The sequence below is a fragment of the Barbus barbus genome (genome assembly GCF_936440315.1).
Source record: "Barbus barbus genome assembly, chromosome: 32".
Taxonomy (NCBI): Eukaryota; Metazoa; Chordata; class Actinopteri; order Cypriniformes; family Cyprinidae; genus Barbus; species Barbus barbus.
The window spans coordinates 11,599,255-11,612,997 of record NC_136760.1 but is presented as its reverse complement, the minus strand read 5'-3'; the positions used below and the strand labels follow the sequence as shown (position 1 = coordinate 11,612,997).

General features: G+C 36.2%; 1 protein-coding gene across 1 annotated transcript in view; it reads left to right on the top strand.

Moving 5' to 3' along the window:
* LOC306852487 (glutamate receptor ionotropic, delta-1-like) overlaps positions 1-13,743 on the top strand; it is a gene marked incomplete at both ends in the record, with an annotated part of 478,213 nt that overhangs the window by 313,097 nt on the left and 151,373 nt on the right. The window contains one exon of the mRNA XM_079389365.1: positions 6,371-6,576. Coding sequence (XP_079245491.1) covers positions 6,371-6,576 — 206 coding nt within the window. The remainder of the gene's footprint in view (positions 1-6,370; positions 6,577-13,743) is intronic.

Genomic DNA, 13,743 nt, shown 5'->3' with positions numbered 1-13,743 from the left:
CACCCCCTGCTGGCCTCACTAACACCTCTTCCAACAGCAACCTTGTTTTCACCGGAGGTCTCCCATCCAAAACAGAGAGATCTTTGGCATTAACTAAGCAAATTATTTAATTAATATAATATTAATTCCTTGTTAAAAATGTGATCAAACGTTGAAAAGCTGTTCAAAGCTATACAATTACACACAAAGTGACCACCAGCTGCAGCTTTCAGGTGGTATATTATTCTCTAGCTCAATTTTCATGTAATCACAGGATAATATAATATCATAGGCAGTTTGGAAAATGAATGGATTCTGCCCCATTCTTCAACTGACTTTTTTCAGACACTATAGAATTCTGGGTTGATATTATATCAATATCAACCTGGCTAAGACATAAAATTGCAAGTTACTTACAGAGGAATTTTTTTTTTTTTTTTTTTTTGTCAGTTAGGCTTTAGCACTGCTCTTCTGTGGATTTTATGTTTTATATAAATAATGCATCCTCTGTACTGTACCTTTTTAAAAAGTTACATTAAGATTTTTTTTTCTTTTGAAACATGCTTAAGGATCAGACAAATCCATGTCTATTCTGTCAGATGGGATCAAATCTGGGATTATCTAAACTATAGGATCCTGCTGGCATTGAAGAAAAGGGCAGCCGAGACCTGAGTGAGGAGAGGATCTTTTCCTCAGAGTGAGTCAACACTGCACTGCATCTTAAACAGGAAATATCTGCAGGGCCATGGCGTAATGAAACAAGGTGCCAACGGTATGTCATTGTTCAGCTTTAAAGGGCACCATGGAAGCATGAGACAACAAAGAGAACAGAAATAGATTTCAGCAGACAGCCACTGCTGTCTTCTCCAAACTGATGTCGCTAAAGTGCAAAGTGCAAGATGGGCACAAAAGCCCCAGCTAGGAGCCTCCTGTGGAAGATACAGCGGTGGATTGTCTGCTCTCAGTTGGGTCTTTCCCAGAGAGACAGCCAGAGGGGTCATTAAAGTTTCCACAGGCAATAAAGAATTCAGTGTCACCTAGATGCACTGAAACACTGAGAATATGCAAAGCGCTGGCATATAAACCCTACTAATCCTATTATGCAACCCAGGCTCATTGGAAAAACATGCCTGTGGCGACATTCTTGCAAAATGATATTATATGTTGCTTCTTGCACATTTCACCTCACTTTCGAGGAGAAATGCCCAGTGAGCAGTATATAAGCACATACAGTTTTATCCAAAACGGATTAACCTGAATTTGTCAATGTTTTATTAATGTTGGTTGTTGTACTATCGCAGCAATTCAGAAATTCCTGGTGAGTGACTCTTAAAAGCTTAATGTGCAATCACATTGGAAAATAGCGTAGGAGTGCAGTGCTGCCGAGTGAGCTATCAGGTGAGCTACAGAGTAAGTTTATTATATACAAAAGGCCATATAGACCTGGTTTTGTGTTGAAAATGTCAAAAATATATTTATTTACAAATCATGCACTATGGTAAAGGTGTTTTAAGGTCATAGTATTGTGCAAGGAACAGAACAAAAACAAGTCTGTATGCAAAAATGTACAGGTTAGAGGCACTTTTTTTCCTGCCTGTTATGTTATTAACATTGCCCTTGGCCTGTCCATGTTTTATATGTCAGCCAGACATCCTGTAGGTCTTTGTAGGTACATGCAGAGTACAAAGAATGTACTCTATACTCTACAAATGGCAGAAATCTAATTCAACGAGCCCCAACTTTGTCTAAATAATTAACTATAGTCCCTCCACCTAGATGCAGTCACACTAAATTTTAAGCATGTAAAATTGCAGAATGATAGACAACAGGATATGATGATACATGCAGGGGTTATGCTTTTAATAAATGCTAGCAAATCATATAAAATGAAAAAAATTATTGGTTCCACTTTCCCACAACACTGCAAACCATGGAGCGCTGAAGTTTGTATTCTCTGTATCCAGTCAAGAGGTCAATCTGTGACATTTGGATCTTCTATTGATCACAAGTCTTTTCACTGCACGCATTTGCAGGTCAGAGATCACGAAATAAGCAGCAAATGACAAAACATCTAGATTGTATGTCTGTGTTCTTGCTTTCCCACACTTAAATCTCTAGAAGTGTATGGAACACAAAGTTTAGTGTGACTAAAATTTAATCCGCTGAGAACATATTACTGCCCCACAGAGAACTCACCATAGCTAAACTCTCCTCTTCACCCACCCCTCCTCCTGAAATTAGATCAGTTGATCAGTTTCCATATCTTCAAACTGTTTTGTATATTGATATAAACATTAATAATACTTGAACCGTATAAGCACAATCTGTTTCCTCATCAAATGTCTGAAAGATTTAAATCAACATAGATTTTTACTCTATCCTACTGGCATTACAGACAGACAGATGACATCACAGCGAGACTACATGTGTCCCTCAGACTACTCTCTCTCTCTCCGCCAGATGGTCCTTACAGCTTGTCCAACATAGGACTACATGTCTCTGCAGTTTAAACTTAAGCCTTGCTTTAGTAAAACCATTTATGAGATGAAGCTTTGTTTTCTCTGCCGACATTCTTCAAGCTAAATTTAAACTCTCAGTACAGCTATTATTACAGTATAATAGCATAACACATGTAATGCAACTAAATATTTCGAATAGTAAATTGTGAAAAACTGTCAATGTTGATTCAAGTAAATGTCACTTCTGAAGTATGCTCAATTATTGCTCTGAACAGAAACAAACTATTCAACATATTTTGATACACAAAAGCATCTTGAGTAAAAAAAACAGTCATTTGGGTGAGAGTGGAAGGAAAATAATCTAGTAGTGCTACATTCACTTGCATAAATTTAAATATGTGAACACAATATGCTGTCAAAACATGTCTTATTTTTATTATTATTATTAATCAGCATAGTCACTACATTACAGCAATCAACTATTTACTGTACCAGATAATACAAACCAATAGTACTTGAAGGCAAAATCTCTTTATTGAAAATGAGGTCTTTACCATTTTTTTTTTTCTTTTTTGTGATGTGATGTGATGTGTCATGAGAGTTGCAGGATAAAACGGCCTCCGGCAGTCAAACCCGTGGCATCGCCAGAGTGGAAACTAAACGCCTCCCTCTTTGGATTCATCTTCTCTTCTTCCCCACTAGCCACTGTGTTTTGCAATGCTACTAAAGTTTATTGAGCTCTCCCGCCTGTCCACAATTCCCTGCACACTAGATCTTCTGGCAGCAAATGACACAAAATGTCCTTTTCATGTTCGGGGAACCTTAGCCTCTGAATGCTCACAGTAATGCTTTTAGGGTATACTTTTTCAGTATATGTGTTCCTTGGGAACTGACCTATGACCTTGGAGTTGCTAGCACCACACCAAGTGCTCAACCAGTTGGATTCCATTGTATGACATTCTCACCAATAGCAGATTAATTGCATTTAAGGCGCATGTCAGAACGTTTTGGTCACAGTCCACGTTACTCTTCCTAAGTCACCAGCCAATAAGCAGTGCTGTTGTTGAATCCAGCTCATTCAAGGCCTGGGTAGGTTGTGTCCGAATCAAAGAACGAGACCAGAAGAGAGTTGAGGGTTTGCATGAGATATGTATTCAAGCATGCGTTAAATAATTAAGATATATCTAAGTATGAAGCTCTTCTCTAGATTGTAGTTTTATAACTACAACAACTATGCAAAATTTTCTTAGCTATATGTTAAGTCATGCTGTTTTATTGATGATTTTCAACACTTAATGATCTTAACAACCTTGAAAAATTAGTATCGATATAGATCAATAAAATGAAGATTGATTAAATCTGGTAATTAATTTTTCAACCCAGCCCTGATTTAATTATTGTTTTTGTTTGTTTGTTTGTTTGTTTGTTTTTTGAGTCCATGAAAAGACCAAGACCATATAAATATTTGGTCTGGTCTCAAGAAGCCACTCTGAAAAAAAATAAAATAAATCTATGATCACTACAACAATATTGAATATTTTACAGAGGCCGCAAGACTGGGAAACATATGCATGTTTTAAATGATAAAAGTTCATGCTGTCGACTTCAGATTTCTGCATCTTTATTCATAATAAATGGTTAATGTTTTTCTTCCCAAATCACAAATTATTATACCTAGTTTTCAATATTAAAAAAACACTGTATTTAAATAAATAAATAAATAAATTCCACCTATACTTCAATTTAAAAATGTAAATTTAGTTGTCTTAATTTTTTAAGTATTATCAAATTGGCTGTCCAAGTCATCTCAAAATAAATTATATTAAACTAGGTTCCACATTTGCAGAATTAATTAATTTTTTTTTGCCAAAATGTTTTCTTCTTTCCAAGACATTTTATGCTAATTTTATCATTGTGATAAAATTATGATATTGCAAGAATTGTGCCACAAATATAATTCTATAGAAAAGTGTGTCTCAATATGGAGTGCACTTGGCAATATCTATCTTGCGTTCATCTTTATGTTTGTTCCTATTTCATCACTTTCTATCCTACAACCCTTTTTTTTATGCTGAGGGCAAACTCTGTGTGTGTGCATGTGGGTATGTATGCGTGTGTGGCTGTACACAGTGGCATTACCCATGGTGACTCACACAGTCCTCAGAACAACACTAGTGTAGACTGTTGTCAATGTTGCAGGGGGAAAATTGCTATGATTTTTTTTTCTTTAAATATTGTATAAGGGGAAAAAAATAACTGAGAGGGAATGGAGTGAGGACGTCATTTGACTTCCTCTCCTCTGAGAATGATCCCTTGGAGACCATGTTTGCTGGGATTTGTTCTGTGGTTCAGTTCTTTGATTATCCTGCTCGTTATAATTTTCCCACAAGTGTCTTTGCTAAATTTCACTGGGATGTCAACATCTGTTACTAAACTTATGAGCTGAAGCAGACAGCACTCTCTCGCCTGTCAAATCCACCCCCCTTCACCGTGCACAAATATTTTTGCATGCAATGTAATGAAGGCTACACTAGACAGAAAACCCATCAGTTTGTACTGCAGAGAAAGCAGAGACAATTGTACCATAAACATCCTTGTTGATGCCCAGATGGCAGTTTTTATTTACATTGCTGAAAGCTTTTTATTAATTTGTAGAATAACGCTTGTCAAGGCATTTCACATTTAGTTTTTTTTTTACAGCATTATTTATTTATTTATTTGTGGGGAGAAAAAAAAATATTAAGTGGCTCAAAAGTGGCTATTTAGCTCATGTAAGAATGGCAAAAGGCACCATACATGCACTAAATTCTGAATTGTGGAAGTAAATTCAACATGACTGGGTTAGTCAGTCTTGCTACAACGTGTTTTTAATGTAAAACTTAAATGGAATGGAAAATGTTCACTATAGTCGTTCATTGTACGTGCAAAAAAAGAGAAAAGAAAAAAAAGTTCTACCACTTAGGTGGATGTTCACAATTAATTATATTATGTCAGCGAATTTGCTTCATGTCATACATTACTTGATAATAAAACCTGTTCAGCAGGAACTGGTGTGTTAAACATGGGACACGATCTACTCTGGTGATGAAGCAAAACAATGCTGACCATTGTTTATTTAATGCTTTATTTTGAGAAGAAAAATACATCAAGTAGCAATGCTTTGAATGGATCAAAACATAAATCAATGTATAAGATAGCATCAGGCAGCTCACATTTACCATTTGGTATCAGTGTACTGGGCTTTGTACAGTATTTAAACCAGGCATTGAATTTTTTTTTTAAACTAAAAACATCCACAAAATGATATGGAATGGGTTTAAACATTTAAACATTTTAAACAGAGTTGAAAGTACTACACTCTTATTGGTAGTTGAAATAATCAAAATAGCAAAATATTAATTAAATGAACACACAAGAATCAGGGATGTGAAGAACATTGTGAATGACAGGTGTTTTAATTCGGCAGAAATCTGTGTGGCTTGCTGCAGATTCTGTGTGAGGTTGCCATTCAGTTACCCCCATAAAAGCTTTTATTTCTGTCAATTAGTTGCTGCTGAGAGGGTGTGATGGGCCATTTGATTCCCAGAGTGAGGCACAATAGCCAGGCACTGAGCATTCAAATACTTCCTGAAACTAGCAGATTTACAGCAGACTGAATGGTGTTTTAATTACTTCCCTATTATAGATATTCTTTGAGGTCTTATATCAAAATGAAGATTGATTTTTACAAGTTTCATCTGAAAGTGACTTCATATTTTTTGTTCATTTTAAATTCTACATTTCTGAATGCTATTCGACAGTTGGAAACCTGAGAATTATATATATATATATATATATATATATATATATATATATATATATAGCCAAATAAAGCTCATTTTGACAGGCTTGAACAAGACTGATTTTAATTTCTACATGACTTTGTCTTGCAGATATCCGTGGACTGCAAGTCTTTCTGGACCAGACATCAAGACAGGGTTTGGATGTGTCTCTGCAGCGAGTGGATAGGAACATCAGTGGCGTGTTTTCCAGTTTGTTCACCTCCATGCGCACAGAGGAGCTCAACAGCTACAGGGACACTCTCAGAAGAGCTATCTTGCTCCTGAGCCCACGTGGAGCACAGGTCTTCATCCATCAGGTATGTGTTTAGCCACTTCTGGCAACTAGTTGTCATGCGAATGGTGTAGTTTCACAAGTTTTCTCAATGCATTATTGATTATCTGAATCTGATAAAGAACCTACGAATCATAAATCAAATCGATTTGCTGACTTTATTGCACGCTCATGTACAGTTTCCATAAATAAAGTCATAACAAATTTGTCAAAGCCAATTCACCCGATGTTTGTGACAGATCTGATCCTATTCATGATTTAGCTAAAAATTAATCCTGATTTTCCAATGGTGTGTGTGGGGTGACATTATTGTAATCTCCCGCCATATGGAATGTTGTCTCTGCTTAGAGGACAACCTGAGTAAAATCTGGCTCATTATGCTCTACAAAACCTGTCACTTTTGTTGCATCCCTCCATAATGGCTGTACAAATGACCTGACAGGCCCGCACACCTTTACTGTCATTATCCCAGCATCTGAAGTAAACTCCTCCGCTGATCTGAGGTCACACACATCTGTTAACATCACACATTGGCCTTAACAAGCTCTGTGGGATCTGAACTGGAATCCGTCACTCATGCTGGCGGGATACTGCCAAGAGCAAGAGCATGGCTTTCTCATGCAAATGGATATGCCATAAAACAATGGTCAGCTCCCGTAATCTCCCCTGCTTGTGGGAAATGTGATTTTTATTTGAAATGAGTATCAGATAGATTAGCCTTTGATGTTGCATCCTTTTAACTGTAAAGATGAACGAAATACAGATTAGACGTTGCAATTTGGATGGTTTTGCTATTCCACAAATCTAATGGGAATTCTTAAAAACAAGAGAGAATCAAGTAAAGACTGAGCTAAGGCAATGTATACGTGTGGATGGATAGATGAACAGAACAAAAACCCAAAAATAAACTGAAAAATAAGTTAACTGGTTAGTGAATTTGAGTAAATTGAGTAGAAAGCATCAGTACTAACAAGTTTTCACCCCTACATGGTTAAATTCTAAATTTAGTTAGAATATATGTTTCATTTTTTGCCAGTAAAGTTTCAAAGGCTAATGCATAAAATTGTATATAATATTATAAGTTTCCGCTATCTGTCTATTTCTGAGTGTGTATTTACCGGTGTGTACTACGGCTGAGCCTGTAGTCATGTTCTCCTGTCATCCGTGACAGGTTGTGCTTACCAGCCATCAGCACACAGATGCCACTTGAGGTTTTTCCTGTTTGGTTCCTTAGCTAATAGCTCACTTCTTCAGTTTATCCCACAACAGCACAACACACCATCTCAGGACAAATAGTTCACTGAGCTCAGTGACTAAGTGAAGGGGCTTATTATCAGTTCAGCTCAGCATTTGGAAAACTGATCATAGATTATTCTGAAACTAGAACTCTTCAAATTATAATTTTCTCCTACTTTGTTATGTGAGGTTTCTTTGATAAGGGATGACACTTTACATTATCACTAGGTGTGAAAATTACCCTACTTTTCCTTCATTTTGATCTTGTAAGACAAAGATTGTTCTTAATTTGGGACTGCATTTCAGTACTCTTTACTGTGATGTCTGCAAACAATATAATGCAATGTGCCTTGAATTTCATAAATAGGTGGATAGAAATGCATCCACTGCCACTGATAGCAGACTCTTTCGAAAAAAACAAGCCTGGATGTGGCAACATTTTTATAAAATTCTATTACATTTACAGTTGCACGTTTCATGGCACTTTCAAAGTGAAATGCTCAGTAAGTGACATGGGAAGCTTGTTCAGCTTGTTTTATCTGTAACTAATGCAACTAATATATGTGAATTTGGCAATGTTTTATTACATTGGTTGTGTATGTTTCTCAACAGTTCAGAAGTGAAATGTTCGGCGAGAGGCTCTAAAAGGTTAATGCTATATAATGTACCAAAAGCAATTAAACTATCAGATAGCATTAACAAAAGCAAAGGTGAAATAAAAACACATTAGCTGAAGCAACCATGCCATTTTAACTTGCTTCTAAAAGTCTTTGAGCTCTTTTACTGACTCATACCCAAGCACTCAGCGACACAAGTGCGATGATTATGTGATGCTAACATCAATTCATCCACTGTGCTAAAGATGTTTTAAGGTCATAAGATAGTATTGTGCAAAGAAACCTCACAAATATAAGATTTATTAAATCAACACACTGTCCCTGTAATCGTATGAAAAGGTGAAAAGGAGAAAAGAAAGGTGTTTTACTGCCACTGGTGTTTATTTCAGCTGGAAACTGCATACAGACACATCAGTAAAGTTTGATCAAAATAATGCACACAATAATGGTGTGAGAAATGTATGCATAAATGTATGTTTGGTATATGCAATTATATTTCAGTGTTGTCTTTCTGTGCTTCTTGGAGATTATTGTAGTCTTTGAAAACAGAGTAAACCAATTTTTTCATTGTGGTTAGCCAAAATGAAAGTTTATTTTATTAACGCATATTGTGATAAGTTCCAGTTTACAGTTTCCACTGATACATGTACATTAAGCTTCCATTAATGCATGTAACTGTAATGTATTCATTTGACTTTTAGTTTGTAGCTCTGTTTTGTTCCTGTTCCCATGTTAGTCCCTGATTGTCTGTAAAAATGTGTCATAGTAATTTAGCCCTTTTTCTAGTGTTCTTTGTCAAGTCTTTCAAGGTGAGCTCAGATCTCTTTGGATTCTACTTTCTATTGTTTCTGAGTTCTTGGCATTACAGCAACGTTAAATAGGGAACAGTTCTGCAAAATTCTTATCTAGGATTATGCAGAATAAGGATTTATGCAACAAAGTTAGTTTACAATGCTCCATTTTATAATGTGAAAAACCCTAGCAGTGGATGAGCTTTTGTGGCTCAAAAAAAAAAAAGGAAAAAAAAAAATCCTTGTCCTAAGTGTATAAAGAAGTCACAAGTTCAAGTGTTTCTTGGTTGTAGATGATTTTGTTATTTCACTGGAAAGGCATGCGAGAGCATTTGGATAGGAGAAATTGAACACAATTGTGACAACTAGCTATAGTGTGACACTGTTTGCCAGACATTGCTGCCCTTTGTCAGCTATTATGGGGTCCACCACTGACTAGAGAGCAGGATGATGCAGAGACTTTGATCTTTAAATAGGATCTAGTATGGGATCTTGCTTATGATATGAAGCGTCTAACCGAAGCACTGTTCCATACACTAGTGAGCTGGGTAACACTTTATTTTAAGGTTTCCTCGTTACACACACTACATGTACTACTATACTAGCATTAAACTATGCATAATTACATGCAAGTAACCCCAAACCAAACCCTAATCCTACCCTAACCATATTGTAAATGCATGTAGTCAATTAATATTACACAGTACTTAAATATATAATTACACTGTAACAAGGACACCTTAAAATAAAGTGTAACCGTGTTGTCTTGTTGTCTGTTGTTTTCATAGGCAGCATCTTCAACAGAAATGGAAACTTATAGGTGACTACATAGGCAGCAGTTGAGTTGGTCTCTTTTCTGTGGCTTAGCTAATGACATAAAAGCATGCTAAGCTAATGGCATGAAACTTTAATTAGCACAAGACATATGAGATACCTAGTGAGTTATTTTTAATCAGTTAATTTCAAAATTTATTTTGTCTCACAATGAATTCTGGTATGGCCATCTCCGGAAACAACAAATTATTTTATAATACCTTTCAACCAATCCCTACTATAATTTCTTGATGCAGGATTGGTCCTAGAACTTGCCCTATTTGTGCAAATCACATTGTGCCAGCGTGTTCTGGCTGTTAGGCCCTTGTTGTTCCCTGTTATTCCTAAAGGAAGTGGTTGATAGCAAATACTCAAAAGACTTGTGTTGCACAAAAGAGGTGTAATTTGTGGCACTGCATCATCTGCAGAGGCTGTGCTGACCAATTGAGAGTTGTTAACAGAAGAGCGGTGAACCACGGACAAAACACCTCCTGGGTACCTAGACATACTGTTGACAAAACTATCTCTGAGACCTTTCTTTCAGTTGCACACAATTTCTTTCTATCCATCCAGTGTCTTCAGTTGCTTTGCTTCCATATCACAACAGATACCGTACAAACCCTATAAGCAGAGTTATATAAGCAGGACATATTTCTAAATCAAATTCATGAAATGATAATCCGGTCAAGATTTAACATTTTCAGTCGATATCAAACTTTAACGTAAGTCTTATATTGTTATCCACTAAACTTAGAATCAATCAATCTATATCTATCTATCTAACATTATCTTGTTTTTACATTTACATTTATGCATTTAGCAGACACTTTTATCCAAAGCGACTTACATTGCATTCAAGTTACAGTTTTTACATTTTATCAGCTTTTGCTTTCCCTGGAAATCGAACCCATGACCTTGGCGTTGCTAGCGCCATGCTCTACTATTTGAGCTACAGGAAAGCCTAAAGTTTTTAATTCTATGAGCATCAAACAATTGCATATGTTTATGGTTGTAGCTCAGAGATATCAAATAGGAATATTCCACGTCTGACTTTGAATTTTGTCACACATTTTGACTTTAGTTTAGGATTTAAGTAAAGATGGGAAAACGAATATTTCCCTATTTATTTTAGCAAAAGAGTTTAGGGCAGTGGTTCTTGGACAGAAAACGTGTTCCATGACTGACAAAATATGCTGATCCAGAAACACATCCTCTTGGTAAAATTACAGTCACTGTTTAAGCAGCAGTCATTTCACTGGACTATTTAAAGTTCTGTATTGACATGAATCCATTTTGCTGTCATGTTTTGACAGAATTTTGCCCTCTGCAGTTGACAAAAGAGATGATTATAGATTAAATAAACGGCTGGATATTTAGATGTTAATATGCCAAAGTTCCAGAAAGCTTACCTGATGTCTCTTTTTCATCTCAGCCTTTTAGTTTTGGACATAATATCAGCATTTAGAAAATATATTTGATCTGTAGATATCTCCAAAGGCTTTCTTTTTTTAGCACATTAAGCTTTTCTATTTTAGAACTCTTAGTTCTCGTAGTTTTAGGCATCTGATAACCTTGTATTGAAATATTTATAGCTCCTACTGGTTGAATACAGAATCTGATATCTGAAGTTTAGAAAGTCACTACATTTTGAAGTGTCAATCTTCTTGTAACTAGCCCATGCATTGTAAGGATGTAACTGTGGTTAAATAAGTATTTATCTGTGACTGCCTTTGACAAACTGTTTTGTTCATTAAAAAAAAAAAAAAAAAGCGAGGAACCATGCAGAACCTTCATTCCCCTCCCATGTAGTTTGAATGAAAATATCTGAGCCCTAGGTAGGCCACACTGCTTTCAGTAATATTTTTGTGGAGAGTATTGTTTCTTTTCTCTGGCACCCATGGTGACTGCAGTTTTGTTAAAGCCTAAAAACTCACTCTTTCTTTAGAGGCTCTTCAACTCCTCTGACTTTAGAGTTGTCATATTTCCTCCTGCACTGCTGTGTGTTGGTGTGTATGTGTGGGCCTGAACTGTTATGGGTGTCCCATCATTTCTCATTTCTCTAGGATTTCTCCTCTTTTAGTTCTATTCTCCGCGCCTGCTGCTCATAGACGTAGGTGTCGTTCCGCTGCTTCTGTCGCACCGGGAGACGGATTGAGGGGCATGAGTTATCAAGCATGATGGATGATACTCAGTGGGAAGGATGTGTTACTCCAGAGGTGTGAGAGAGAGATACTTTTCAGGTGTTGTAAGTGCCTTCGTTTTAGTAATCATCATATATTATATATCATTTGAAAGCTTAAAATCTCAAAATTCATTCTGTGAAAACCGTTTTGAAATCGGATATTGCTTCACCATAGAAATGGTACTTTAAAATCTTTTAGCGGGCTCCTCCCCCTTAGTGGGAGGTGTCATATTCTAAATGTATTACGGTCTTATAGAATCAAAATGTTTTTATAATCTTGACAAAATACATATCATCGGAAAGGTCTGAGTTTCAAGATTCCATTGGTGGTTATTTTGTGATAGGAGTAAGAGTGAGAGAGAAATTGATCCATTTGTTACAGAAAAGTGCATAAAAAAAACTTCAATGGGGTTTGAATGGCACCCGGTGGCTGTTTGTGGTATAACGCATAGTAACCTCAATTTTTTTTATATCAACTTCAAATTTGGAACACAACATATTTAGACATATGGCTTTAATTTTATGCCAAATTTGGATTAAAATATATTTTGTAAAATATTTATTGTATGTAATATATAATAATAATAGTACCGTACATGTTATTTACAGTAAATTTAAACTTTTATAACTTTTTTTTACTTTCGATTTTTGAAATTATTTCACTTCTGCAATAATCTGCTGATTGTCTTCTTTAAAAGGAGACCAATGTGAAGTGACATTCAGCCAAGTATGGTGACCCATACTCGGAATTCGTGCTCTGCATTTAACCCATCCAACGTGCACACACACAGCAGTGAACACACACACACACACCGTGAACATACACCCGGAGCAGTGGGCATCCGTTTTATGCTGCAGCGCCCGGGGAGCAGTTGGGGGTTCGGTGCCTTGCTCAAGGGCACCTTAGTCGTGTTAATGAGGGTGGAGAGAGCGCTGGACATTCACTCCCCCCACCTACAATTCCCGCCGGCCGGAGACTCGAACCCGCAACCTTCGGATTACAAGTCCGACTCTCTAACCATTAGGCCACGACTTCCCCGTTTCAGTCTTAGGTCTGTATTCAAAAGCATTCATGAATTATTACAATTTAACTTTAAATAGTGCACTTTCAAAAAGTTTTCAAAAAGGGGGGGTGACAGTTAAGGGGTTAAAGAACCATCTCTTTCTTACATTTTTATAATCAGAAGAACCTTCTTTCGCCGCAAAGAACCTTTTGTGAAACAGAAAGGTTCTACAAATGGTAAAGGTTCTTTATGGAACCATTTAGACAAAAACGTTCTTCTATGGCATGAGCACCTTTATTTTTAAGAGTTCAGCTAAATTAGCTTCTTATATGTATTTAGATCTTCAAAAGTCACCCCACTGTTTCTAAACACACTTAAGTGCACATTTAAAAAAATATCTTTATAATAGTCAAATTTAACAAGTGCATTTTAAATAGTCTTAAAACAATCTTGTCATTCTTTAAAGAAGTACTCATATTTTGATGTGTGACTAACATACTAAATGACATATATTTTAGCTAAGTGTTATCTTGCATTTGAAGTCAAATT